The sequence below is a fragment of the Panthera leo genome, chromosome A2 (assembly GCF_018350215.1).
Source record: "Panthera leo isolate Ple1 chromosome A2, P.leo_Ple1_pat1.1, whole genome shotgun sequence".
NCBI classification, from domain to species: domain Eukaryota; kingdom Metazoa; phylum Chordata; class Mammalia; order Carnivora; family Felidae; genus Panthera; species Panthera leo.
In genome coordinates, this window is record NC_056680.1 from 21996996 (window position 1) to 22014225 (window position 17230).

Sequence of the window (17230 nt, forward strand, 5' to 3'; positions counted from 1 at the left end):
GGGGCCGAGGCTACAACTCAGGGCCCCAGGGCCTTTCCATGGCCTTTACCAATGTCTGGTGGGGAATAGCCCCAGCTGCAAGCTGCCTGCCTGCTGTACCTCGGGGGTCTGGGGCAGAAGTTCCCATAGGAATGTCCCGCCGTGGCCTTGCTTTCCTGCTGACTTACAAGTACCTGTGCTCAGGTGCTGGCCATCAGTACCCCCTATGAGGAAACGTGCTCACCTACTACCTCCGAGCTCAAGTTAAATGGGGAGGCTGCATCCCCCTCAGAAGACCGAGGACCCCTGCCTGAGATGGCCCTCTGTGCTGGTCCTCACCTCCCACCACTGCCCAGGGGGAGGGAGGCAGCAGTCGCAGCTAGAGAGAGGGTGTTCTCACAGCATCTTTGCAGGCCCCATAAATGCCAGGCTGTGTCTGCCCTCTGCCTCCCGAGCATGTGCTCCAGCCGCCTGTGGGGCTGCGTGAGCCGTGTTCTCCCGTCTGCCCTGGAGCACCCCCCGCCTTTGTCCCGCTGACCCCTGGACTCACATGGCTACCATGTCCCCAGCTCCCGGAGGATGTGCTCTCCTGGCAGCTTGTCCTGCATCCCCTCCGTTGTCAGCCCCACCACACAGGTGGTGATTGTGTCCCACCCAACAGCGAACTCCGCAGAGGCCAGAGAAGCCCCGCCCAGGGCACCACAGCAGCTCTCCCACCTCTGAGAGCAAACCCGACCAAACAGACCTGCAGCCTGAAAGCCAAGGACTGCCTAGCATTTACACTGAGCAAAAAGGACAAAGGAAATTGCTAAATTGTGCCTCTGCTGCCTTAGCTCCGCGCCCCAGTCAGGGCCTCTGCGAGTCCCATGGGCCTGGCCCAAGAGGGGCCGTGAGTGTGGGCTGGATGGAGAAAGACCTATGTGTGTGTGAGTGTGAGTGTGTGTGTGTGTGTGTGTGTGTGTGTGTGTGTGTGTGTGTGAGAGAGAGAGAGAGAGAGAGAGAGAGAGGGAGGGAGGGTGCTGGGGGGAGGGGCACTGGGGGGAGGTGAGCTCAGCCCCATCCGGGCCATGGTCCTACAGTGAAGGCCACGTGAAATAATTCCAAAGTATTTTATCTGATTGTAATACACTCTGCCTTCCTTCTTTGCTCTTTTCCTTAGATCCAGTGCCATCTCTGTTGTGAAGATTCTGAGGGTCTTAAGGGTCCTGAGGCCGCTCAGGGCGATCAACAGAGCGAAAGGACTTAAGGTTTGGATTTCTGCCCTCCGGCCCAGGCTGCTTTGGTTGGGGCCAGAGCTGGGCTGAGGCTTGATGGGTTTTACACGGCTGTACATTTGGAAAGGACATTTCTTTTTTTTTTTTTTATTCTGAACATTTTATTATTATTTTTTAATGTTTTTATTTTTGGGAGAGAGAGCATGCATGTGCACGCACACGGGGGTGGGGGGGGGGCAGAGAGAGAGAAGGAGACAGAGGATCTGATGCTGACCACAGATGGCTCGATGTGGAGCTCGAACACAAGAACCACAAGCTCATGACCTGAGCCAAAGTTGGTCGCTTAACCGACTGAGCCACCCAGGTGCCCCTGGAAAGGCCATTTCTAACCAGTGACGCTACCTCTGACAAGTGCTGAAAGCATTTTACAAATATTTTCTTTCTCTTTGCTAATTTATTTTTCTTTATGAGATTACTGTTCTATTACTTTTTAAAAATTATTAGTATTTTCTTGGGTTGGGGTGCCTGGCTGGCTCAATCAGAGGAGCATGCAATGCTTGATCTCAGAGTCGTGCGCTTGAGTGCCACGTTGGGGTACAGATTGCTAAAAGAAATAAACTGAAAAAATTAAATTAAACAAATAATATGATCTTGGGTTTATTTTGGTCTTTAAATCTATTCTCATGCAGGTTGTATAAAAGGCCAGAGGTTTTGCATTTTCCTGAGTCCTTTTATGGGGGGCAGGGGTCCCTGTGGACCTGTGTGCCAGGCAGTGCCGCACCTGGTAGTGTTTCTTCTGACTAAACCACTTTGGAGGAAACCAGGGAGGGGCTGGTCTGTAGGGTGCTCCTCCCAGGTGGCCCCACTGCACAGGGGGTAACTCCCCACAGATAACTACCTGAAAAACAAGTGCAAGGGAGGCACAAATTTGGAAAATCATATAAAAATGCACATAAACGTAGAAAATCCTGATGGGTATTAGCTCGCCCTGTGGCTGAAACAACAAAAGCAGATGACATCCCTCTGCCTTCCCCGGGTCCTCTCTCCCCAGCACGTGGTCCAGTGCGTCTTCGTGGCCATCCGGACCATTGGCAACATCATGATCGTCACCACCCTTCTCCAGTTCATGTTCGCCTGCATCGGGGTCCAGTTGTTCAAGGTACGTGGATGTGCCTTCTGGCCTGAAGCCCAGCTGATCTCTTTGTGGGGAGCCTGCATTTGACTGCCTATCTCTTCTGTACGCAGGGGAAGTTCTATCGCTGCACGGACGAAGCCAAAAGTAACCCCGAAGAGTGCAGGTGAGTGTCCTGAACGTGAGAGTAGGGAACGAGGAAGCACAAATAAGACACTTGGAGGGTCTGCTTTTGCTCACTTTTCAGAAGTTTTCATCATGGATTGTGAGAGGCTTATATGCTCAGCTCATGGCTGGAGAGAGGATGGGTGGGGGGGGGGGGTGGTGGTAGTTTTGAAGTGACATTCACATATCATAAAAGTAATCATTTTAAACTGTGCAATTCAGTGACATTTAGTACAGTCACACTGTGGGACAAGCATGGCCTACTTGTTCTAGTTCCAAACCTTTATCACCCCCAAAAGAATGGATAGATGGCTTTTGATGTTTGGTATAGAATCTCTAAAATCAGGGGGAGGGCATGCACTGAAACCTAAAATAACAATTCCAAAATTCCCCAGAGAGCCCCCCCACCTTCCAGCCACATGGATAAATCCCCCTCCCCCAACTGGAACTCGAAGCTCAACTCCCTGGCATTCAGGAGCTGGCTAGCCTCTACCGACATGTTTTCCAGGCTGCCTTTCTCCCCTTGCTCTTGGCACCCACATTCGGGGCATGTTTTTATTCACAAGAACAGGCAGAGGAGAGACAAAGTGAGAAATACTCGTGCCTCTTATCCCAACATGTCCGGAAGAATATGAAGGCAGACACGAAACCATTGCCTCAGGTTGTAAGACTGCGTAGAGTTCTGTGTGTCCCCATCCCTTTGGGACGGCACCGACTGAGGACTTGCTTGCACTGCTTACATTCCATTTGGGGTTTCTTTTCAGCAGAAGGTGCGGTCAGAGTATATCAGCCTCAGTGTGACTGATTGTGCACCTCCGGGGGCATCATCCATGCAGGCTGCGGGGGGGGGGGGGGGGCGCCCCGGGGGGGCGCCCCCTGGAGTTTATGCGGCAAGGCAGCAGGGTGAAGACCCCTTCTCTTCTCTCACTAAGCCTCTGCTTCCCCATCTGTGGAATAAAGACATTGGCCCCTTTCCAGAAATGAAATTCGATGACAAATATTGTGTATCAGAAATTATAGAATTATTTTGGAAAGAAAACTGGGAATATCGTTAATACAAAGAGAAAGAGTGTGATTATAGCCAAAAGGCTGAGAGGAGGGTGTACCCGGGCTTGCTTCCCGGAGCTTGCAGAATTCTCCAGGCCAGAGCCTCTGAGTCTTCAGTGTATGCGTTGAGCCCATCGCATATGAGAGGCGTTTACTGTTGGGTAGTTTTCATTTGTTATCAGCCATATGCTGGATATCTGCCTAGTTGCTCTAGAGAATACTCATTAAACTAGTAGGTCCTCAGTGATTATTGGAACTGTAGACTAGAGTAAACGCAGGACAAGAAGAGGAAAAACTCAGGCTGTGCTCGGCCCAGAGGTGGGGCCTGGCTGGCAGACAGTGCAATGGTGCCTGGACGTGGCCTTGGAGCAGCTGTGACTGATCTCAGGTCAAGCCAGAATAACCCACACTTCTTTTCCTCCTTAGGGGGCTTTTCATCCTCTACAAGGATGGGGACGTTGATAACCCTGTGGTCCGTGAGAGGATCTGGCAAAATAGTGATTTCAACTTTGACAACGTCCTTTCTGCTATGATGGCGCTGTTCACGGTCTCCACGTTTGAGGGCTGGCCTGCGTAAGTATAGAGAACACCTTGATAATGTCCCAAGCCATCCATTCAGTCGTTCAGTCATTCGTTCCCAGTTCTAATGTGCGCCAGACATGGGTGGCTGCCAAAGTGCCATGTCTTTCACTGACCCGCTCACTCGCTCATTCATAAAATGTGCTTTTGGTACCAGCTTCGTGCAGCGTGCTGTGTTAAGCCCTGTGGGAGAAACAGTGGTCTCAACATGTTCCTCTCTTCAAGGCCCGAAGCTAGTCAGAGTATCAGGCAGTCAAACCAGGCAGGAGCTTCTGCCATGTCAGAGATGTGCAGAATAGGGTTCTGAAGGATGGCTAGGATTTTGATGAGTAAAGTTAAAAAAAAAAAAAAATCCAGAAGCAGGGAAGAAGGTAGAATACAAAAGGGAAGTCTCTTACACCTTTGTTCCCTGTGCTCTGATACCCACCCCAGCCCCAGCTCCTGCCACCTAGATGTATGTACATACGCAGAGTCCCGAATGTCAAGTTCTCACGCCCAGAGGAACTGCAGAAGGTGGACAAGTTCACTCTGTCAGGCTGGCAGAACTCTCTGGATGCATGGGAGAGTCAGAAGTTTTACAGGAGAGCCTGTGGGAGGAAGAGGGCAGTTGGGTGGGGTTTGTTCATTAGGGAACTGGTCCTGGGGAGAAAAGAGGCAGGAGTGAGCCCCTTTACTCTGTGGAGGCACTGGCTGCACTCTTGGGTTTTCAGCAGTGTGTTTTAGCAAATCAGGATGGCAGGTGAGGGAAAGTGAGCAGATTTTGGACCTGGGGCTCAGAGGAGCTGGGCTCATCTGCTGGCTTTGCCCCCAAGGAGTATGACTTTGGTCACCTAGATCGCTCTGTGAGCTTCCCAATGGGGATGACTGTAATGTCTGCCTTTGCAGATGGCTGTGAAAGTGTGTAGCACAGCCCAGCGTGGGGTGGGTGCCCTGACAGTGCTGAATCTGCATCAGAGTGGGGGTAATTTTAACTTGGGGATCTTACGGTAATTTCCTTTCTTCCTACTGAGAGTTCTGCTTAGCATATATTTAATTTCTGTGTATATTTCAGTTTGGGGAACTTCTCAGTTCTTTGGAAATCCCGGGTTGCTCGCTTATTGTCCTTGTTGGCGTGTGTACAGTTTTCAGTTCTGCCAGTGTCTTACACGTGGTGTCCTTCCTCTCTCCCATCTGTCAGTAAAAAGGAGCATTGTTGAATATCCATGAAATCTTTTCTCATGTCCTCAAAACATCAGTCAACAAATGTATCTCAGGTGTCCCCTCCTCTGGGCGCTGGGCCGGCTGGGCCTAATGCCAAGGAGGGTGCCTCGGGGACCTGTGTGTCCAGGGGCTATGGGTGGGCTCCGAGGGAAGGGTCTGACAGGCAGGGGGTGGGCCCACAGAGGCCGTCAGAAGAGGTGCACGTCTGGGCAGGTGGCAGGGCTCACCCAGTGCTTCTGTTCTCCAGGTTGCTGTATAAAGCCATCGACTCCAACGGAGAGAATGTTGGCCCCATCTACAACTACCGCGTGGAGATCTCCATCTTCTTCATCATCTACATCATCATTGTGGCTTTCTTCATGATGAACATCTTTGTGGGCTTCGTCATCGTCACATTTCAGGAGCAGGGAGAGAAAGAGTATAAGAACTGTGAGCTGGACAAAAATCAGGTTAAAGTCACACACTGTTTGGGCTTCTGTCCCTTAAGCAAGAGAGGAGTGGCTTGTGTGTTGCCAGCTTCTTCTGTGCACACAGAAGGCGTGCATCCGCTGGCTGTCCCGGGGACTCAGGGCCTGTTCACAGCACCCTCTCAGCCACTTTGAGTCCTTGCTGGGGAGAGCGCGTTTCTCAGATACAGATCAGACCTTGTAATTGTGAAATCAACCCCACCCTATGGAGAAGTCAAAGAATGCTTAGGCCACCTTCTGCAGGCATGACCCATGAGTGATGGCTCGTAAGCTTGGTGGGGGATGTGGCCAGGGGCCGGAAAGCACCCACTGCTCCTCCCACAGCCCTTACGGGGGGGGGGGGGGAGGGGGCGGCGTGGATTGTGTCTTATCTCCTCAACCTCAGCACCATTGATATTTTAGGCTAGATAATTTTCAGTTGAGCATTGTGTGCTTTGTAGGATGTTTAACAGAATCCCTGGACTATACCCACTCAATTCCAGTAGCAACCCGCTGCCCTGAGTTTTGACAACCAGAAGACCTCTCCAGACATTGCCAAATGTCCCATGGTTGAGAACCATTGACTTAGGAGGAAGTAACCTATCACACTGCAGGAAAAGTCACTAACTTTAAACCTGTGTCTAATATTGCACTGGTGTCATTCTCCCGTTATCCACTGCCTTGTTTGAACAAATCTGATAGCAGCAGGGGCCTTTGGCTCTGATTGAGTGATGATATGAGAGAGCCAGGAGACCTGCTCCTCTCTGGGCTTGCTGTAGATTGAGGGCACCCAGGAGTTGCTTTTAGAGGTCCCTTCCAGCGCTAAAAGATGGTGAGGTGGAGATTCTGCTCTGGGAGTTTCCCCTGGGCCCTGGTTTGCTAGCACTCCCATTTGATGATGACATAGGAGCAGGGAACATCTGCCAGCCTGGGTTCCTGAGAGGAAGTGGCTGTGGTAAGGCTGGCTGTCTCTGGCCGCAGCTGTGCCCTCTGGGGCAATGAGGACAGGGCCGGCTTGGTTTGTAGGAAGATGTTGCTTTGAGTTGTCAGGGCGTCCCTTCAGATCCCATAAGGGGTGATCAGAAGGAAGCCTGGTCCTGCTCCTCATCATCCCCCACTCCTCCCACCTCCCAGCCCCTGGAAGGAGAATGTCAGGGCGAGGCCCAGGCTGGCTGAGGTGGCAGAACCAGAGCTACAATTGTGTCAGCACTTGAGGTCCAGAAGAGGTTCGAATTGGGGGTCCCTGGAGTCAGTGTGAGGGGTCACAGCAGGGCCAGATTCTGGACAGAGGGAGCCTATCTGAAGTCAGAACCCAGGGTCAAAGCAGGAGAATGGAGTTGGTCTGGGTCTAAGAGCAAGTGTGGCCTTACACTGAGCCCACGGGGCTGGAGGTCCCTCTGGGCTGCAAAGGGTGGACCAGTCTCAGCCCCAGAGTGAGTGAGAAGGACAGTGCTCTGGCCATCATTTCTGACCACATCCTGGGGGCTCTGAGATGAACATGACAAGCTCCCGAGTGTCAGAAGGTCCCAGGCAGACACACCATTAGACACGTGTGGTTAATACGGTCTGGCTCCCAAGAGGTGTCTCATGTGGATCCTGTCTTGGGGAGTGAGTCCAGCCTCTCTGGCTCCACAGGATTTCTGTGCCTCTTGTTACCTGGCTTCCTTTGCTAGAGGTGCCAGAACCGCAGGCATAATGCACCAGCAGAGAGGAAAGGTAGGGATGAGGCCTGGGTTAGGCTCTGCTCCTCTGCTTGTGTACCAAAGAACCTCCAGCAAGGCATTTCACGGCTCTGGCCTTCCGTCTTAATAAGGAAAATGGAAGCAGACTCGGTGCTCTGCTAACCCACCCCCCAGGTTGCTGTGAGGGGTTGATGAGGTGACGGAGCTAGAGGCCCTTGGCCAGTGACCAAGGCACCCGTGGGAGTGGCTATTGTGGTTTCCCCCTGGTCCACAGTCCCCCTTGGTGGGTGCGTGTCCGTCCTTTCAAAGCGGGCGGAAGTATATCCGACTCCCATGGGTGTGCTCAGGACCCCTCCTTGCTCTTTTTTTGCCCTTGCAGCGTCAGTGTGTCGAATACGCCTTGAAAGCACGTCCCTTGCGGAGATACATCCCCAAAAACCCCTACCAGTACAAGTTCTGGTACGTGGTGAACTCCTCGCCTTTCGAATACATGATGTTTGTCCTCATCATGCTCAACACACTCTGCTTGGCCATGCAGGTAAAAATGGAGACAGCCGTGGGGGTCACGTCTGGGCCTTCTGCACAGCCCCCTGCCCCAAATTCTCAGGGGGGCATGCCACCCCGTCACAAGAGAATGGGTTTGATTTTCTGATGAATCTAGGCTGTAGTTTGGCCAGAGTCCCATTCTGGCTAACAGCTGTCACGGCAGGCATCTAGGATGGCCCTCTTGTTTAAGAGACCACCTCTACAGCATGACCATAGGTAACATTTCCCTGGAGCCTGGACCTGGCATTCAATTCTGTAAACATTTACTATGGGCCTCCTGCGGCCAGGGAGCATCTGAGGACTAAAGCTTGGTCTGTGTGGAGTTGGACAGACAGGCATTCCAGTCCTGCCTTACTCCTTACCAGATGGGCAATCTTGGCAAGGTTATTTAAATCCTCCGAGCCTTGCTTTCTTCATTGGCAAAATAGGAAATCTATCATATCTATGCCAGAGGTAAGGTTTGCACTGGAAAATTCACATCAGGCACTGGCACTGGGCCTGTCACAAAGTAAACACCCAGTGTTGAAAAACAAAACATAAGTCACATTTCTGTCCTCAAGGAGCTCTCAGTATGAGAGTGGGGAATCTTCCAGTTCATGGGGAAGAGCTTGACCTGCATTATAGCCACTTCTTACTATACTGGGGGCAAGGCATGTAACTCCCTTCAGTTGGCCAAGTTGGTATTAACAGTGAGCAGGTCTGGCAGTTATACTGTTGAGTAGATAATTCCCTAGCACAGAAGCCAAGGTCTAGATCCAGTTTCCACACAACTTGAGCAAATCAAACCAACTCCCAGTGCTGTTTAGAAAATGGGTCTAAAAGCCACCAGAGGGACATTTTCTGGCATGTTTTTGTAAATTTAAGAAGTCTTTATGAACGAGAAGGACCACATGCCAATGTAGGGAAGAAGTGTGAGGTCAAGATAATATGGCCTTTTATTGAACGTGGACCTAATAATGGCATCAAAATGATCTCCAACCAAATCCTACCTTTAGTCGTAGACATTTGGGTGGGTTCTGCCTTGTGCCTGGGTCAAGGCCCTGAACATAAACCCAGCCAGGAGGAAGGGTGGGTTCCCTTCATCCTGAGCAGAGGACATGGATGTATTTCCCCTTCATCTTCCAATCATCCTCATTCTGTCAAGGCTCCCCTGTGCTTTGTGGTGAGTTAATCACGTGCGCTAGAACCAGTGAAGGTTGCCTCCATGTCCAAGCAGAGGGTGGATGCCTACAGGGACCAGGGGGCTGGGGAACCTCCTTTTGTGAGGCTGGCTGGGCTGGGTCTTCTGAGAACCATGCCTCTGTCATCGTCCACAGCACCACGAGCAGTCCAAGATATTTAATGACGCCATGGACATTCTGAACATGGTCTTCACTGGGGTGTTCACCGTCGAGATGGTTTTGAAAGTCATTGCATTTAAACCTAAGGTGAGTAGCTGGACCCACCTTCCGAAGACTGTTGTTGAATCACCCCAGAGAAGCACACACTTCCTGTTCATTGTGTGTTACTGAGTTACGCTGAATTGCTCTGGCCGATAACTGGGTTATCACCTGAGAACGTTAGAATCTGATTAGGGCATCTGGGTACATATTGGAAAGCAAAACTACAAAACAAAACCTCATAAAAACAATTCTGAGAAAAAGAAGAAAGGGGTACAGAATTGGGAATTTGCAGGATGGAAATTGTTTGAAACTAGGTTTTCAGTCTCTAGAATAACACGTCATGCTTTCTCAGGGAAACTTGCCTCATCGCTTGAGCACTGGAGACACTGTTTTAAACAGAACCCATTAGAAAGAATTCAGCCTTGATTTTACTCTTAGGTTTCCAGGAGAAAGTCTTTGGTTTTATTTGTTCTTGGTCTACAGCTTCTTTTTCACCTTTTATGGAAAGTTCTACCAGTTGGAGATCTCCTCCTGCCGTGCCACCTTTCGTTTATTTGACTTAGAAAAATGTCACTTGACTTTAAGACCAAACAAGACATGAAGTTTGTTAAACTCTGTTGGGCTAGTCAGCATATCCTCTCGCATTCGGGGAGGGTGTGAATCCAGTCCCCTAGTTGTCAGTGTCTGTGGTTGAAGAGGCTGATGGAACGGTGTCAAAGTGCACACACGACTTTGGGTCCAAACCCATACTCCCCGTTTGCTAACGCGAGTGAGTTCCTTCACTGCTCTGCGCTTCAGTTTCCTTGCCTGAAAAATGAGGGCACTGCTGGTTCTGTGTCACAAGGCAGCTGTGAGGGATAAAGAATCACTATCTGTGCCATGCTTAGAGAAGTACCTGGCATGTGGTAACATGCTGTGGACATGCCGGTACTGTTACTCTGACCGCCACCACCATCATCGTCAAGTAACGATGCCCCCTTGTTCTAAAACCATAGACAGAGGAGCAGACCCCAGCGGGGCCGGGGGACATTTGACCCTCAGCTTCTTTGCTAGAAAAGCCCCAAACCATTAGAATGAAATGGTGACAGAATTCAGTGACCCGGTTATTTGTTCATCTGTGTGTAAGGTATCCGATGACACTGATTTTACTGAGACTTCGATTACAAAGTGATGGTTTTCACATACTCCATATTTACATGGAATTCTAATCCAAAACTGTTCCTTTCTTTAATTTGAATTAATTTCTATGCAATCTTTATCAGATCTTTGTGGACCAAAAAGAAAGGACACTTGTAAGTGATCACTTGGGGTGATTGCAGTGGGGTCAAATTTGGCACTTTATGCATGGCCAGATGTTATTTACTGTGACTTGTCCATATCTACATACATAAGCATTTCCTCCTTTTCCAAATTCATCTTAATTTCCTTTGAGATTTTTGGTTTGCTTCCCTGTCACCTTTACTTCTTTGAACAATATTTGTCTGGACTGTTGAAAAAGGTTGCCAAATAAGAACATCAAAAGGACTTGAGAAGATGCAACATGGAACATATCTCTGGAACATTCTAGATGCCCTTACCGTGTCTTCCCCTGCCTGGTGATTAAGCTCTGAAGTTTTTGAGAGCTTATTCTGGGCTGAAGAGAAGGCACACTCGCCCATGGCATGTATGTGTGAGAGAGCACATGCGTGCGTGCATGCGTGTGTGTGTGTGTGTGTGTGCGTGTGAACATGTGCCTGCTAGCCGGCCGGCACACCAAGGGGCTTGTACACCCCTCTGCCCAGTAACCTGCTGAGACCAGACCTGGGAGGAGGGTTTGGTGGCATGTGATAAGAGTGGTTGATATCAAGAGGGAAACGAGTAGCTAATTTTTAATCAGTGCTGATTAATCAGGGTTTTAAAATGAGTGATTTCCGCTAGAAATTGTGCTGCTTTGTTGTTTTGCCCAGCAAGATATTTCCATAGCATAAAATAGCAATAGGAGCATCTCTTTGCTTGCAGAGCACGGTGTCTGCATTCACTGAAACCAGGAGAGACAGATTTTATGTTGAGGAGCAGGAAAGAATCAATTCACCAGGAAACAAAGCTCTTCTTAAAACGCTCCCGGACTTTTCCTTGTTTTTCTCTTCTGGGTTGACAAAGCAAACCCAGGTGAGGAGGCTTTCACCAAGAAGTCAGTGAGGCCCCTCCTCCTTCTCGGAGGGGCAGTAGGGCTGAGGAACCCAGTTGTAGAGGCTGCTGAGGAAGAATCTTCCAGGAGATGGACACGTGGGACAAAGGGTTGGGAACCCTAGCCCCTGGGTCTCGTCTCAGAAAAGCCCTTGTCTCTGTTTGGAATTTGTTGCAGGGCCCCTCGGGGCAGCATTCTCCATAGTGAGGGGAACACCTTCTAGGAAAACTTGTCAGCATCTGTCAGGAGAGATGGGCTTGCAGCCCTTCTGGGATACAAATCCAGAGAGTGAAGTTGGACAAAATCCTCCCTGATGGATGGACGAGGAAGCACTGTCAGGAGGATCGGTTAAAAGGAGCTGGGAAACCTGACCATGGGGACTTCTGTATTCAAGAGGCTAATGGAGAGGTGGGGCATCCCAGGAGCACACATTTAGGGAGAAGTCCGGGATCTGCACGTCAGATCACCCCACCTCCACAAGCGGGGAGGGCCGAGGTAGGGAACCCATAGCTGGGAGCTGCCCTGGCCGGCGAGGCAGGCTCACTGCGTGGGAAGAGGTATTCTGAGTGTTGGTTAGGCCAGAGTGGAGGGTGGTAAGGAGCCGAAGAGCCCAAGAATTAGGGAAAAGCAAGCAAGCTGTTGAGTGTATTGTCTGCTCCCCAAGGGAAAACCCACCATCGGTGTTGATCTTGCACGCTCTAGACTGCACTTTTGACTTGGAGGTGACTGTGCCATCCTCAGGTTGTAAATGGAAGAGAGGTCATGACTTAAGTAAGAGATAAGCCACTTCCCTGGCCTTTCCCTCCAGTACTCTGAGGGGAAGCCACTGGAATTCTCTGGTGAATTCTCTTGCTCCAGGGAGGGAGATTGAAAAGAAGGGCCTTTTCCAAAGTACTGGTTCCTGCAGGAAGTAAGGAGCACTTCCATTTTCCTGAGGCCCCTCTTTGTGCTTCCTCATGTCACCTGTCTTTGTTCAGCATGTGCCCGAGGCCAGGTTAGCTGCCTTGGCTGTGGGCTTTTCTCCAAACAGCCACACTTTGTTCCCAGGTCTGCATTTTGATCTTGGTTCTACCTCGAAAATGTCTAATTTATACTCCTGGCCACTTGGGCTTGGGAAAAGTAAAGGGTAGTTGGGTTTGGGGGAATAATAGAGTGTTTTGGTGACATTCTCATACGTCCATGCAGAGCTGCAACACCATGGAGGCTGGTATCTTCTGCCACCAGCCCCCCGGGATGGCATTCCCTGACCCAGGGTCCCTGACAGGAATAAAGGCTCCTATCAAAGCCTTAGCAATCTTTTTCAAGGACATCCTCCACTTCCTGGAAAGAAAATTTGATACTGTTGTTACAGCTCTTCAGTGACCACATCTACTCTAGGTGATTTATTCTAATGCCAAATAACACTTGAGACCAAATATCCCTCTCCCTAGCCAGGACTTTGGGCCAGACTTCATGGGCTCAGACTGTGCCTGTTGCCTGGGTCAGGGGTGTGTACCATCCGCCCAGGAGTCCTCTAGGACGTGGGCACAATTTTGTGAGTGTAAGGGATCTTCTGAAGAGGGTTGACAAGATTGCCAAAACGTTCCAGGACCCCCAATGTTAAGCCCCTATTGCATTGGTTTAAGGTGATTTTCAGAATGGGCCAGTTGGTGAATAGTGTGTAGGCCAATGGGAATGATCCAAAGGTAAGTACTGATAATTCTAGAAAAGCAAGGGAGGAGCTCTTTAGGAATAAAGTCCAAAATAGGTATGCAGGTGGTGGCCTTGGCCTCAGGCAAACAGCCTGCTATAACAGGGGTCGAGGGGGAGCAGTGTGCAGGGTGCAGAAGTGAGCAGGGGCTGGTTGTGTGCCCAGACAGGAGAGGAGGAGGAACTCGGGATTTTCAGCTGCTCTGTGGACCCTGGAGGCCTGAGTGTTACAGTGTCCTGTCTCAGTGAGGCATCAGCCCCTCTCTAGAGGAGGTGGGAATGACCAGCATCCTCCCCTTAACTTTGGAGTTGCTGTTAAATCCAGGAAGGGAAGGACGGGCTCTGGCCCTCAGAGTAGAGTCTGTGGCAAGGCTGCCAGTCAGATGCCTGTTGCCCGTGAATAAGGGAACCCGGCACTTGGACGATCGGGGCACCCGCGCGGCAGCAACTCAGCACCCCGACCCAGCTGCCTTGTGTGTTAGGAGGCCTTCCCCCTGAAGGAAGCCGTGTGCTCATTCCGGTCCAGGTGCGAGCTCTGTCTCCTGGCCAGCCAGCAGTACTGGCGTGCTCAGCGGGCCTAGTCTGGTCCTCACAGGGGCTGGCCTTGGCCCCATCTGGCAGCCAAGAATCATGGATCATTGGGAAGAAAAGCCAGAAGGCGCTAAACGTGGCGTTCGTGAAGACTTGTCCCATTTAGACATGTGCACAGGTTGTCAGAATTGGTGCAGGCAGAATCCCTTTGTTTACCTGTTGGAGGCCAGAGAAGGGGGTCTGGGAGGATGGCAGCCAACAAGGTAACATGTGACAGAGGACGGGAGGAGAGAGGGGAGCAGTGGGTGAGAAGTCATGGCAGTTGGGTGGGAAAATCTTACATTATTCAAGATGAAACTTTTAAAAGCTCAAACCATCAGTCAGTATCATAGCTTCCCCGTAAATGCACTTAGAGTGATCAACGGTAACCAGAATAAGCATCCCTACTCCAGTTATCAGGATGGCCAACATGTCCACATTTTCTATCTGTCACCAAAGGCTGGGCTCTGCAGTGGCTTCCTTGGGGCCTGTATTGATCATGAGTTCATGGAACCTGACACTTCAAAGTACCTTCTGTTCTGGTTTTCTTCATCTGCACTAAGTGTACCCAGTTGTAAGCATGCTTGACTGCTTTTTATGTAATTCAGACCTGAAATTTTTTATTTCCAAAACATGTTCTGATTTCTTGAAAAGACATCATTGATTTGCAGACAGAATGTCAGGAGGCAGCAGGCATAAAATGTGTGAGCCCACAAGAGGGAATATGTAAAATGTATGCCGTAGATAGGGAGATAGATAGATGGATTGATAAGTCACAGTCCTAGGGACATTGTGCCATCATGATCGCTGTAGGATATGGAGATCCGAAGGATGATAGGATGCTAGGTCAGTGGAAGAAAGACCCTGCAGTATGTTGAGCAGCAGGCTCAAGGTTCCAGGGTAGATAGTGGGGTCAGTAGAGGAGGGGATGTAAGAGTCAGCACAGAGGGTTTTCAGTGGGGTAAACCTGAAAAGACCCAAAATTCAGTGATGAGGATGTGAGAGAGAGAGAGGCAGAAGTGGACGTCAGGAGGATCTGAAAAGGTGCCTTCGAGGGGCTGGCATTTGGTCCGACCTTGAGGGAGGAAGTGGGTTTGGGTAGACAGAGTTAGGGCTGGGATTGTAGAGCCATCAGGATCAGGGGAAGAACCTGTTGGTGGTTCTGAGGGCTGGCAAGGAGTCCTCCTGCCTGGAGGGTGGAGAGGGAAAGGAGGAGAGCTAGGGACCAAGGTGGATTCTCTTAAAGTCAATGGGACGCTTAGCACATCATAACCCTTGATGGTCCGTTTCCTTTGTGAGACCTCCAGTGGGCTCCCTACACGGTCTCCTGCCCCCCCCCGCCCAGAGTGAGTTCCCCTGGCACAGCTCTGTGCCCTGGACTGTGTGCATCACTGTGCCTCTGTCCTCGTGTGCCCAAGAGTTCTGGGAGAACAGAGCACACCTTCTGTAACTCTTGCATGCATGAGGAACAGAAACGGTTGCTGCTTTAAGGGCACAGAATGGAGAACGTGTGAAATGCCTGGTCACAGTGCTCTTTCACTGGGAAAGAGAAGGACGTGGTGTGGCTGGGTACCCCATGGAAGGAGCAGGGGGAGGGCCTGCTGACTCCCCTTTGTAAGGGCTGAAATCCCAGAAAGTGTGAAGTCGTGATCCCAGGCACAAGGGCAGGATTTCCGGGTGCTGCCCCTCTGCCCCTGCCCTGCAGATGCTCTGCTTGACCTGGTGCTGCTCAGGGCCATGGGTCTGCACCGTGAGTGTGTGCATGTGTTTGAGTGTGTGTGTGTGCCCTCTCTCACACATGCAGGTACCCCCTATCCTGTGTCCCTTTCTACCAGTGGATGGTATTGTTGCCTCCCTCTGGCTCTCCCACCCCACCTGGTTGCCATGGGTGCTGCGGGGCCTCGGATATATCCCCGTATGATCCGTGTGGCGTTTCGTTCCTACGTGCTCATAAACGTCTGCCCCCTGCCTGCTCTGTCCAGGGGTATTTTAGTGACGCCTGGAACACGTTTGACTCCCTCATCGTAATCGGCAGCATTATAGACGTGGCCCTCAGCGAAGCCGACGTGAGTATGCGCCCGCCGTGGCCGCCCGCCTCGTGTTCTCTCTCTGTCTGTGCACATTCCGCTCCCTGTCCCGCACTGGCATCACCTGGACAAGTCACAGGTCCCAACTTCACTTGATCTAAAACCAGGCATTTCTAATGAGAGCCGTGGACAAGAGGCTTGTGAGGGTAGAGCTTTATCCCAGGCCTTTCCAGACACAGATCACCTTTTGGAGGGCTGACTCCTGCAGCATTTCCCAAGTCACTGGTAGGCAGGGCGAGATGGGCGTCTCTAATTGTTTTTATTCGCTGTGTCAGCAGCAACACCCAAAGTGATGTACCTGTAACGTGTGTTTGTTTTAGGGTGATTTTTCAAGTAGCCGGGTGGCATAATGCTAGAATGTTCCCCTTTTATAACACTGTCCTTTTCTTCTTTTTTCCTGTTGTGCTTCCTCTCTGTGGCTTCTGAATGCTTGCCCTAACAGCACTATTTCACTGATGCATGGAACACTTTTGATGCCTTAATTGTTGTTGGTAGCGTCGTTGATATTGCTATAACTGAAGTGAATGTAAGTAGCAAATTTTGTGTCCTGTAACGTGATTGTTTTTGTTAAGTCTAACACTCGGGTGCCTAGAAACGCTATCCGTGGGCCTTCCTACACTTTAGAAATTCAGACGTATGCTTGTTTTAAAAGACGAACATTTTGTAGTCGCCCCCTTCCCTCACCCCACCCCTCTCCCCCAAAAGAGAGTGGAGAAGTAAATGTAGAATTGCCATTTTGGAACTAAAACATTATTTTTTTAAAAAAAAGTTCTTGTTAAGTTCTTAAGGGCTTGGAGTTAATGTATGTGAGTATGTGAACTTGATCACTCACTAGCTGTGTGACCTTGGCTGGTCACCTGACTGCTTTGAGCCTCAGTTTTTCTAGCTGCAAAACGGAGTTCATAACGTGTGCCCTTGTACCCACAGCAGTTCTGTGAAGGCACAGGAGGGAAACTTCACAGCCACACATGAACCCGTGGCAGCTGCTGCTGTGTCCTCACCTGTACCTTGTGTACCTGCTGAGTCTGGCTGGTGGCGCTGGGGAATACCCACTGTCCTAGCTCCCCAAACGATGATGTAGGTCGAAGGCTGCCCTGGACCGAGGGAAGGGGGGCCTCGTGTGTATTGGGAGAGGGTGTCCATTCTCCATTGCTGCACTTGATCAAACCCTTTAGTAAGGAAACAAGTGCAGTAGCAGTGTGGTAGGTGGAGTGACCCCCACCCTTCAGGACGCATCCTAAGAACCCTCCTTCACGGGGAGCACTGCCTCCTGCCAGCTCCTCTTGCATCTAGCCCGTGCCTAAACCAGAAAGATGTGAAGCAGAAACGGCCCTGCTCGCCTGGT

At 50.6% G+C, this 17230-nt stretch overlaps 1 protein-coding gene across 1 annotated transcript in view; it reads left to right on the plus strand.

Moving 5' to 3' along the window:
- The window catches only part of CACNA1D (calcium voltage-gated channel subunit alpha1 D), a 301531-nt gene that overhangs the window by 238225 nt on the left and 46076 nt on the right, over positions 1–17230 (plus strand). Inside the window, exons 23-31 of the mRNA XM_042927310.1 lie at positions 1139–1226; positions 2245–2352; positions 2439–2491; positions 3964–4110; positions 5564–5765; positions 7824–7982; positions 9307–9417; positions 15781–15864; positions 16328–16411. Of these exons, the coding sequence (XP_042783244.1) occupies positions 1139–1226; positions 2245–2352; positions 2439–2491; positions 3964–4110; positions 5564–5765; positions 7824–7982; positions 9307–9417; positions 15781–15864; positions 16328–16411 (1036 nt within the window). The remainder of the gene's footprint in view (positions 1–1138; positions 1227–2244; positions 2353–2438; positions 2492–3963; positions 4111–5563; positions 5766–7823; positions 7983–9306; positions 9418–15780; positions 15865–16327; positions 16412–17230) is intronic.